Below are 12,264 nucleotides of genomic sequence, written 5' to 3' on the forward strand. Positions count from 1 at the left end.
CATCTTTATTATTTATCATAATGTATAGGCCAGTTAGGTTCAACCATTTAATCTAAATTCATGGTTTATTACTGTTATGACATTGAGCTAAAAATACAGGTTTATGTATAATTTAAAGAACTGTAGAGTAATTCAGAAGTATTTCTTTGACTGAGATTTTGTCATTTAATTTGTATTTCATTATTAGTTAAATTGTCAAAATATAGATTTACAGAAAACATTTAATTTAGTATTTTACATTAAATCATCAAAAATTATATCTGACAAATCAAATGTCAGCTGTGATAAAAGTTTTTTGTTTACCTCAGTAGAGGATCATTATCCCAGTAGTGGGCAAAATCTTTAATGATCTTTTTAAGTCTTGAACTAAACACTTAAATGTGTAAGTTTTAATAATTATAGTTCAATAATGTTCTGCAGTCGATCATATGTGGAAAATAAACTTTTTTGGTTGTTGTTTTTTCTTTCTCTGCTCATCTCTATCATCTCTCTCTTTTGTGTAAGTGGGACACAACACACGCCCAGTTTTGTTTTCGCGCTGAAAACCAGGAAGTTTTTGGAATTCAAGAGAAATGAAACTTATTTCTTCACTACAAGTGATTCAATCTCTAATAGATCCACACCGCTGTTCTTTAGGGCAAAGCTGTGAAGCAAATTTAAGTTGTATTTCTGTCGAGGTAAGGACTTAATAAGATCCAAAGATCAAGATTGATCGATTTGTCTGCTTTTAACAAGAAATCGCATGCTATTAGGCTACAGTATGTATTTTATGTATGTGTGTACAGCGCAAAGACTGTAAAAAAGGTACAGCGTTTCTACTCCTGTAACTTGTAACAGAACTGGTTAAACTAAATTTTGCTTTGTACTTCACTGCTAAACGATTATTTTTGGATTTTGTTGTCTAATGAAAACGTTAGTACTTTTGAAACGGAATACTCGATTACATACTGAAGTGTACTACAAAACTTTACTTTTTACTCTTTACAATTTCGATGATTCTTTAAAAATACAAACCTATTTCTGTGGTGATCATGACTAAAGAGACTATTCTGGGCTCAATACAAGTTAAGCTCTATTGAAAACATGTGAACAGCATTTGATTAGCAGAGAACATATTGATTTTTCCTCAGTTAGAAAATCGAAACGTTGTGATTAGGCTTTTCTCAAACTATTTTTTTTTTTTTTTTTTTTGGCTTGGATACTTAGAACTTTGTCAAATCTTGACAGTATTCATACTTTCACCTCAGTGAAAAATAGTACTTGTCAGATAACTTTGCTTTTCTTGGCAAAACAGCCCTTCTAACAGGACAGAGACTGAGAATCTGTTCATCTTTGAACACTGTAAAGAAATGTCTGAGTCTGCAGTGAGTCAGTATGAGGATCAGTTCAGCTGTTCAGTCTGTTTGGATCCTCTGAAGGAGCCGGTGACGATTCCCTGTGGACACAGTTACTGTATGAGCTGTATTACTGACTGCTGGGGCCAGAAGGAGCAGGGGCCGCCGTACCGCTGTCCCCAATGCAGAGAGAGCTTCAGTCAGAGACCTCTACTGAAGAAGAACACTCTGATAGCTGAGATGATGGAGACGCTGCAGAAGACGTCCCTACAAACGGCTGCTGTGGAGTGTGATGTTTGCACTACAGAGAAGAACAGAGCTGTAAAGTCCTGTCTGCAGTGCTTGGCCTCCTTCTGTCAAACTCACCTGCAGCTTCACTATGAATCTCCTGCGTTTATGAAGCACAAACTAGTCCAAGCTTCCAGAAACATTCAGGAGAACATCTGCCTCAGTCATGGGAAACTTCTGGAGATTTACTGTCAGGATGATCATCAGTGCATTTGTAACTTGTGTATGATTGACAATCATAACGGCCACCGTTTGGTTTCTGTGGATTCCGAGTGGACTAGCAAGAAGGTAATCAATGCTTATCATTTCAGGTAGTTTTCTTTGTTTCTTGAGCTGATAATATTAGTAAAAATTCTTTAATATTTTTAAATTACTTACTTAAATTACTTTTTTATGTTAACATCCTCAGAAAGAGTTAAAGAAGGTAAAGGTGGCGTGTCAGAAGCTGATCCAGGAGCGAGAGAGAGGTCAGCGGGAACTCAGTGAAGCTGTGAAGTCTTTTAAAGTGAGTATCAGTATGAAGACGACTGGTTAAATCCATGGGGTTAAATCACAAATACAACAGATATACTATATGTTTTAATGTTTTAAATAGGCAACATTTAAATCTTGACATTTTCATTTGACTGAAAGTATAATCACTTTGGATTTGAACAACATCTATGATAATGGAGATGGTCACATTAATGTATTATTTAAGCTGTTGTTTCTGTCTGCATGATCAGATCTTTGTGTCTCTGACAGAGTTCAGCTCTAGAGACCATGGAGGACATTGAGAAGGTCTTCACTGAGCTCATCTGCTCTCTTGAGAAGAAACGCTCTGAGATTAAAGAGCAGATCAGAGCTCAGGAGAAGACTGAGATAGATCGAGCAGAGGAACTTCACAAACATCTGGATCAAGAGCTGACAGAACTCAGAAAAAGACAAGCTGAGATTGAGAAACTTCTGAATACTGATGATCAGATCCAGTGTCTGAAGGTAATAAAAAATGTTTTAATTTTTTTTTATCATATCTGTTTATGAACCTTCCACATCACAACATATCACCATAGATGCATACCCAGATAGCATGTAATCATTGAAACAATGTTGAGTCAGTGTTGATGCGTCAACTCCAATTGCACTGAATTAACGTTAGTGATGTTGCTTCAGTATCACTCTTGCACCCTCAGTTAATGTTAAAAAACAATGTTGAGATTTCAACCAAAAATCAATGGTAATATTGATTAAACATTACAAATGGATATTTTTCAACATCACATTTGCACCCACATTTAATGCTGAAACAATGGTGAACAAAAAATCAATGATAATGCTATTGAATCAACATTATTGATTCCACATCACCCACAACCACATCATAATCATTAGTAATATAGATTGATCAATATTAATGTGATGTTTATTCTAAATCACTTTTGTTGAAACATTGAAAATACAACTTAAATGTCAACGTGAAAATAATGATGCAACATTAACATTTCAGCTGCACTTCAATGGTATGTCAACAAATTTCTGACCATTTCAAAGAGTCAGTGTATTTTATTTGACAGTTTAACACAATCAATGTCAAAGAGATAGTAAATTGAGTGGGGAAAAAATGACAAAAGCATCACAACTTTTAAAAATGACATTACTTTTTTAAGGAAAATTTCTTTAAAGCTGCAGATTTACCTTATGTAGATCTTATTCTGTTTAAATATCACAAAATAGCCATGTCAGTTACACCTGTGTGTGTGTGTGTGTGTGTGTGTGTGTGTGTGTGTGTGTGTGTGTGTGTGTGTGTGTGTGTGTGCGATTGTGTTTCAGTGGGAACAGGCTAAATTAAATGGAGATAAGTTATGTTCCTCAAATTTAATACGGATTCAGGAAAATTAATGATTGCCTGATAGAGCAGTAGTCAGGGAGCAGGAGTTAAAGGTGCCAAAGAATTGAAAATTGAATTTACCTCGGCATAGTTGAATAACAAGAGTTCAGTACATGAAAATGACATACAGTGAGTCTCAAACTCCATTGTTTCCTCCTTCTTATGTAAATCTCATTTGTTTAAAAGACCTCCGAAGAACAGGTGAATCTCAACATAACACCGACTGTTATGTAACAGTCAGGATCATTAATATGCACGCCCCCAATATTTGCATATACCAGCCCATGTTCAAGGCATTAGACAAGGGCAGCCAGTATTAACGTCTGGATGTGCACAGCTGAATCATCAGACTAGGTAAGCAAGCAAGGACAATAGCGAAAAATGGCAGATGGAGCAATAATTACTGACATGATCCATAATATTATGATATTTTTAGTGATATTTGTAAATTGTCTTTCTAAATGTTTTGTTAGCGTGTTGCTAATGTACTGTTAAATGTGGTTAAAGTTACCATTGTTTCTTACTGCATTCACAAAGACAAGAGCCGTCGCTATTTTCATTTTTAAACACTTGCAGTCTGTATAATTCATAAACACAACTTCATTCTTTATAAATCTCTCCAACAGTGTGTAATGTTAGCTTTAGCCACGGAGCACTATCAAACTCATTCAGAATCAAATGTAAACATCCAAATAAATATCATACTTACGCGATTAGACATACTGCATGACGAACACTTTGTAAAGATCCATTTTGAGGGTTATATTAGTTGTGTGAACTTTGTTTATGCACTGTATTATAGAGTCGTGAACTTGGGGGCTGGGAGCCCGAGCATTTAAATCGGCTGAATCGGCGCATTTATAATGATGCCCCAAAATAGGCAGTTAAAAAATGAATTAAAAAAAATCTATGGGGTATTTTAAGCTGAAACTTCACAGACACATTCAGGGGACACCTTAGACTTATATTACATCTTGTGAAAAAGCATTCTAGGGCACTTTTAAGGCACAGGACAGCATCAAGTCCCAGGTCAGGTGATTATGCTGTCAACAACAACTCAATGTATTATCAATGTCAGTATTATCAGCAGGGTGCTTCTCATTTTTTTTAATTGTCCATCCTCTTCTGCCTTCATCCCTACTAAAGGAAAGAAGTCAAGGTGCTCTGCAAGCATTGAGTAATAGATGCAATACATGGGCTATGTGTAAAATATGATATTCTTGCTCAGGTTCATGTCACTTGCAATTCAAAAAAATTTTATTATTAAAGCAAGATGTGTGTACTTTTAAAAATTTAGAAAAATGGATGGTTTATTCAAACTATTTAATAACTTTTTAATAAATATATCTTATTAGATTCAGTAACAATAAATCAAATTCAAATAACAAGCACAAAAGAACAGAGAAATAATACGAAAGATGCACAATTTTTTCAAACCCAGAGAAGTCAGGTGGTTCAACACACAAGACTTCTGTGTAGGATGCACCTGTGTTTTCTCTCTAATAAGGAAGCATCAATTAGACTAAAAACGCTTTGGTGGACACACGGCATTAGCTACTATAAGGCCGTGTGTCCACCAGAGCATTTTTAGCCAGCTGAAAACGCTAGGCGCTCGGCTTAAAACGCCTGTCTGTGAGCGCTTGAGAGCGCTTCTGCAGCGCAGCGTTTTTTTTCCGTTGAGACGCTTTGTTGCTATGATACGGAATATCCACGGCACTGTTACTTAAAACTGATTTTGCAGGTAATTTGTTTCAGACTTAAAATGTTGACACAATATGAAATTACTTTGCTATGTATATTCGGAGAGCAGCAATATTAAGTTCTCATCCATTTTGTTTCTGTTTATTGATGTCGCTGTACAGCAAGAATTTGTGACAGTTGGACGGAGTTGTATTTGTCCCGCCCCTCCTTCACTCTGATTGGATGGCTGGCTAAAAAGTGACAGTGATGAGCGCAGCGTTTTACTCAAAGTTGAACATTCTTCAACTCGAGGCGACCAAAAACGCCCAGCTCTCAGCGCTTGAGCGTGAAAAAGACGCTCAGCGCCTCGTGTTTAAAAAATGCGGCGTTCCCATTGAAAACAATTGAAAAAGTAAGCTAGCAGCTGGAAAAAACGCTCTGGTGGACACACGGCCTAAGGGGCCGTTCACACAGAACGGCCCCTTAAAAACGCAAACACTTTGCGTCTAAAAACGCATGACGCAGCGCTCAGGAGTGGTTTTAAAAAAAGCTCAGCATAGAACGCGAGAGTCTCGAGACGAGCTTTTAGACATTGTTCTATTTTTTTTTGTTTTAAGCCAGAAATGACACGGAGGCAGCCTCACGCTATATAAAGTCAATGGGGACTGTTGGATTGTTTTTCCCCTCCGGTGGGCGAGGTTTTCAGATTATGACGCGTGTCGCTCTGTCTCTATTGTTGTCGCTGTACATCGACACAAAACCATCAGTGGTTGACTTTTTAATGTTATATTCAAATTTAAAGCAGTTATCCCATTTACCTAATTTGCCAGTTTTATTGATTGCAATAAAGACGAAGCTATTGGGACCGTTTAAAAACGCAGTGTCTGTAATTAGACACGCATTTTTTACCCCAGCACCTCAAATGTTATTTTTAATGTGATGACCACAAACATTATTTGTTCATCCTTCTGAGATTGTCCCCATTTGTAAAACGAACGAGGACGAGGAAATTCAACATTTGATAGAAAAAAGACATTAATTACCATTAATTACCACTATAACCAGCAGGTGGCGGCAGAGTAGCATTTATTTACGCAAATATATATATATAAATATTATATATATTTTTATATAAAAATTTATCGCAAAATATATATATTTTTCCTCTTAGTTTTATTAAACATTATAAAATAACTAGGTTTAAAAATACATTTTGTCAATGTGAAGTATGAAATACTCAAAAAAATCGTACAAAAACAATAACTTTTCTTATGAATGAATGACACAGAAAGCGAGCACCATGCTCTCCCTTTGTAATCACATTAGCTGTCAGTCAGTGCAGCACATGATCAATGATTTCAGCACACTTGTGAAAACACATTTTATTCAAGGAATCTAACTAAAGTGCACAATAAATATTTAATTTGACGCTTTTTTTCACACTAAAGTGTGAATTAAATGAATGCTATGCCTGACTATTTAAGTGTCTGTATTCTGATTATAAACTAAGTATTACACTATTGATGCTCAACACACCAGCAAATGACATCTCACTGAAAGTTTTCCAGCTGGCTTATATTAGAACCCTCAGTGCATGCAGTCAATTGGTGTTTTTCAACCATTTTTCAATAGACTTGCTAAAATCATGAATTCCCACCCCTAAAACGAGCCCCCAGTGGATTAGAGCAAATCGGGTAAAGTGGTTGAAAATGCCCAACATGGTTTAAAAACACCCGACTGATTGAGAATCACCCACTAGTGTTCTGCAGAGATACAAGCCTGCGTGATTTTGTGGTCATCAATTACAAATCTCTGTTAGTTCAATGTCACTGTCTCCACCCATGTGTGCTGATGACTTTCATCAAAATTTCAATGCTGATCCAACATACATTAAACATTGAAATGTCAATCTCAACCAAAATGATGGTTTGGATAAAAACAGTCCCGGCTCCATGGGCGGGCATTGGGGAGCCTGGCCCGCCCTGTGAGTCACTAGTGCCCGCCCTGGACGAGTCAACCACGTCCCACCAAACAACCAGTCCTTGCTTTTTTATATCAATAGGCTACTGTTATCAAAAGTTATTGTTTTGTATATACATAACTCCTGGATAAAAATGTGTTTGGTCTGATTTAAAAAAAAAAAATTGGATTAAAAAAAAAATGGATTTGATTGGTTTGTCGATAGTGAGCGTGTTTGGTTGAGTGCTAAGCATAGCGCTGCCGCTTAACGTAGCTGACATTTTTTATACAACTAGCTATCTTGTGTGACAGTGAGTAGGGAAAACCAACGGCGTTTCTTTAATCAAAGACCACCAAAGTAGGCAGGAGATCATCATGCGAGGTAATGCTAGGCGAAATTTGTTTCAATTTCTCCTCGAGAGGCAGCGCGAGCGCCTCAACAGCACAACATTTTGTTAGCGTTACTACATTACATCAGCCTATATATTATTATGCACTATCGATAATATCAATATTATTATGCACTAATCCACTTAGACTAAATGAATGCAGAAGCATTATCGCATTTTGGTGATTCCCTAGTAATTTTTTGTTATTGGCGTTTTAATCAGGCCAGGCAAGTAAAATTCTTTCATTTACCCCTTTTAAAAAAATCTACTTGTCCCAGGCTAGCGGACAAGCGTTAATGTCGAGCCCTGCGACGTGTGTTTAGTTCTTCCTTGTTTTGTTTTTTGTGTTTGTTTGTTTTTTTTTTCTTCTTTTTTTCCCCCATTTAATTCATAATTAATGTTATTATGCAATGAGGTTGATCTCATTTGTGCCCCCCTGAAAAAAATGTAATGCCCATCCGTGAATTTGTGTCTGGCGCCGGGTCTGGATAAAAACTCAACATTATGTCACCATGCTATCTGGGATGCTTTTCTCTCTTACTGAATGTAAAAAGTGTCTCATGTTTCACAAATCATGTTTGAACTCTTTGTCTCATTTCAGAGCTGCCAGTCTGTGTGTGTTTTACCTTCATTTGAAGATGTTCCCAGCTTCACTCAACACACTCATCTGTCTTTTAAAGACATTTCAATCTCAGCGTTTAAGGAGGTTTTGGAGGACGCCTGTCAACAACAAACCGCCAAAATATCTCCAGAAGGTCTGCATATTTTTAATCAGTATTAAAAATAGATGTTTTTAAATGTGTTGCTTCATTCATTACATTTTATATTACATTTAAGCATTGTTTCTTACCTCATCTTTAGAGTCAAATGTCCATTTTTCAGAGTCTCCAAAACCTGAATCTCCAAATGAAATTTTGCACTGTAAGTTGTTTTATTTTTATACGTTGTTCTCTCACACAATTGCTGAATGATAGTTAATAATGTTATGAAGTATTTCTAAATTTGTTGAAAAATATTAAATAATTAATCTGCTTATTGTTATCAATAACTATTAAAATGTAAAATGTATAACTATTAACTATTGACATTGACATTGTTAGGGGAAAGGAAGGATGGCAGTACTTTATTTGAATATCTATTTCTCTCACCATCCTCCTCAGATTTCTGCCAACTGCAACTGGATCCAAACACTGCACACCGAAACCTCATCTTGTCAGAAGAGAACAGAAAAATATCATGTTCAGTTGAAGTCCAGCAATATCCTGATCACCCAGAGCGATTTGATGTTTATATGAATGTCTTGTGTCGAGAGGGTTTGTATTATCGCTGTTACTGGGAGGTCGAGTGCAGTGGAGAAAACTGGGCTGTAGGAGTTTGTTACAAAGGAATTGGACGTAAAGGAAAAAGTAATGACTGCAGACTGGGGTTTAATAACAAGTCATGGAGATTGACCCACTGTCAACAGAATTTCTATGTCAGACATGATAACAAGCATGTCTGTATCCCTGCTGTCCGCTCCTCTAGGATAGGAGTGTATGTGGATCACAGAGCAGGAACTCTGTCCTTCTACAGCGTCTCTGACACAATGACTCTCCTTCACAGAGTCCAGACCACTTTCACTGAACCCTTATACCCTGCTTTTGGGGTTGGAGATGATTCATCGCTCATGATCATAAAGCAGAGGAGAATTTAGATCAGCAGTGAAATACTTACAAAAATGTCCTAAACTGTTTAAAGGTATAGATATACTTAAAAGACTGAAAGATTTCTGTGTCACGTCTCCATGTTCCTTTTCACTATCCTGTACTGTCAAAGACAACCAGCAGCCATATGGTGCCTGCTTTAGCTCCTCATGTGTTTCACAAAATTTCATTTTTGTGAACAAATTTCAAATGTAAAGCCTACTGGCATTTACAATTAACTAATTCTAATAGTTCAAATTAGATCTTTGAAAACTTGCTATTATAAGTCAGCAATAAAATTTACAAACTTCTGTCAGGAAAAGTGGCTTTTAGAGCTGTTAAAGTGCTCACATTATTGCATTAGATTAAACATGTCTAACAGCGTTAATAAATTTATGTAATTTAGCATTAGTCATTCTCTGTAGTTTTTTTGTTTGTTTTTTTGAGTGATTTCTAAAAGGTGTTACATTTTTCATGACTTTTGATTAATTTTGGGGAATATTGTGTTCAGGTGAGACAAATAAAGAGCACCTCTGCCCCATGTGTTTACATGTGTGTTTACAAAGTCCAAGTAAAATGCCAAACTCAGCTGAACTCTTTACTGCTAGGATAATATAGCACAATGTGATTGTTATAGATATACAGGTGCATCTCAATAAATTAGAATATCATGAAAAATATATTTTTTTCTGTAATTTATTTCTAAAAGTAAAACTTAAATGTATTCTAAATTTTTTAGACAAAGTGAAATATTTCCAGACTTTTTTTGTTTTCATTTTGATGATTACAGCTTGCTGCTCATCAAAATAAAAAAATCAGTATCTCAAATTATTAGAATATTTAATTTCAAGTTCTATTAAATTACCATTTATTTATACCAGGGTATAAATACTGGGTCTAGGTCAGTAATCCCAACAGCAGTCATGGGGAAGTCTGCTGACTTGACAGTTGTCCAGAAGCCACAGAGGGTCATTGCTGAAAGGGCTGTTTGCAGAGTGCTGTGCCAAAGCATATTCATGGAAAGTTGACTGGAAGGAAAAAGTGTGGTAGGAAAAGTTGTACAAGTGAAAGGAATGACCGCAGGCTTGAGAAGATTGTCAGGCGAAGCCTGAACTTAGGAGAGCTTCAAAAGGAGTGGACTGAAGCTGGAGTCAGTGCATCAAGAGCCACCACACACAGACATCTTCAGGAAATGGGCTACAACTGTCTCATTCAATGTACCAAGCCACTTCTGAACCAAAGACAACGTCAGAAGCGTCATATCTGGGCTAAGGAGAAAAAGTACTGGACTGTTGCTCAGTGGTCCAAAGTCCTCTTTTCAGATGAAAGTAAATTTTGCATTTCATTTTGAAATCAAGGTTCCAGAGTCTGGAAGAAGAGTGGAGAGGCACAGAAACCATGTTGCTTGAAGTCCAGTGTGAAATTTCCACAGTCAGTGATGATTTGGGCTGCCATGTCATCTGCTGGTGTTGGTCCACTGTGTTTTCTGAAGTCCACAGTCAACGCAGCCATCTACCAGGACATTTTAGAGCACTTCATGCTTCCTTCTGCTGACAAGCTTTATGAAGATGCTGATTTCATTTTCCAGCAGGATTTGGCACCTGCCCACAATGCCAAAGGTACCAAAAGCTGGTTCAATGACCATGGTGTTACTGTGCTTGATTGGTCAGCAAACTCGCCAGACCTGAACCCCATAGAGAATCTATGGGATATTGTCAAGAGGACGATGAGAGACACCAGACCCAACAATAAAGATGAGCTGAAGGCAGCTATCAAAGCACCTTGGCTTCCATTACATCTGAGAAGTGCCACAGGCTGATCGCCTCCATGCCATGCCGCATTGATGCAGTAAGGCCCAACCAAGTATTGTGTTCATAGAATGCACTCAATATGAACTTTTCAGAAGCCTGACATTTCTGTTTAAAATATCCTTTTTTTTATTGATCTTATGAAGTATTCTAATTTATTGAATTGGTGGGTTTTTGTTAAATGTAAGCCAAAATCATCACAATTAAAGAACCAAAGACTTAAAGTAATTCAGTCTGTGTGCATTAAATTTAACACTCCACTTTTTTTGAAAGTAGGCTCATTTTCCAACTCCCCTAGAGTTAAACAGTTGAGTTTTACCATTTTTGAATCCATTCAGCCAATCTCCAGGTCTGGTAGTGCCACTTTTAGCATAGCTTAGCATAGTTCATTGAATTGATTAGACCGTTAGCATCTCGCTCAAAAATGACCAAAGAGTTTCAATATTTTTCCTATTTAAAACTTGACTCTTCTGTAGTTACATCATGTACTAAGACCGACGGAAAATGAAAAGTTGTGATTTTCTAGGCCGATATGGCTAGGAACTATACTCTCATTCCGGTGTAATAAGGAACTTTGCTGTCGTACCATGGGTGCAGCAGGCGCTATGATATTATGCAGCGGCTGTGACCCCCTGTTTGCACAGGGAGCATGCCTTGTAACCTTGGAGACATTTGTGAGAGACGCTTTGCGTCGGGTGGTTCTTCGCCTCTACGTCATGCATTAAAATCCTTCAATGCATGGCTAGCTGTGGATTATCCCTTACATAATGTTGTAATTTTGATCAAATAAATAGAAAATCAAGTGACATGGTGCATTTTGTGTTAATAACTTTCTTGTCATAATTTGATTCATTTTAAAGTTATTGCTTGAGGATTTAAGAGTATGTTTATAGGTTGTTTAATATTTCCGGTAAGTGTCTGATAACAGTTTGATAAAATGTATTGTGGCAAAAAAAATGATATAAAATCAAAAAATGCTTATTGGCATTTCAATAATAATTTACTTTGTGATTCTCTTTTTAGGGAAGCTTTTAAAGAGTTTCGGGCACATGCTAATGCCATAAAATCTTCTTTCCTGACCTTACAGCAGTGATGGGATTTTGTGAAGGTACAAATTTAAACAATTATGTCAATATACTCACAATGCCACAAGAGACATAAATGGTTCAGTGAGTGTGTTAGAAGATTTAGTTACAAGAACTTACAGAATCCATAAAAGATGCATTCTTTGTGGAGTCCATTAAAAAGTAGAAAAAT

At 36.7% G+C, this 12,264-nt stretch overlaps 1 protein-coding gene across 3 annotated transcripts; it reads left to right on the forward strand.

Annotated features, from left to right (window-relative positions):
- Positions 1-556: 556 nt before the first annotated feature.
- On the forward strand, positions 557-12,064 carry LOC137004744 (E3 ubiquitin/ISG15 ligase TRIM25-like). Of its 3 annotated transcripts, XR_010892177.1 has the most exons (8): positions 557-677; positions 1,295-1,910; positions 2,032-2,127; positions 2,367-2,600; positions 8,119-8,272; positions 8,379-8,438; positions 8,678-11,047; positions 12,031-12,064. XR_010892177.1 is itself a non-coding variant. In XM_067365351.1 (7 exons), the coding sequence occupies exons 2-7, from the start codon at positions 1,350-1,352 to the stop codon at positions 9,208-9,210; spliced, it is 1,638 nt and encodes a 545-aa protein (XP_067221452.1). In that variant the 5' UTR covers positions 557-677; positions 1,295-1,349; the 3' UTR covers positions 9,211-11,709. The 3 variants fall into 3 exon arrangements, 2 of the variants coding, with proteins under 2 accessions (XP_067221452.1, XP_067221453.1); XM_067365351.1 differs by lacking the exon at positions 12,031-12,064 and having other exon boundaries at positions 8,678-11,709; XM_067365352.1 differs by lacking the exon at positions 12,031-12,064 and having other exon boundaries at positions 8,400-8,438; positions 8,678-11,709.
- Positions 12,065-12,264: the final 200 nt, after the last annotated feature.

The sequence above is a fragment of the Chanodichthys erythropterus genome, chromosome 17 (genome assembly GCF_024489055.1).
Source record: "Chanodichthys erythropterus isolate Z2021 chromosome 17, ASM2448905v1, whole genome shotgun sequence".
NCBI lineage: Eukaryota > Metazoa > Chordata > Actinopteri > Cypriniformes > Xenocyprididae > Chanodichthys > Chanodichthys erythropterus.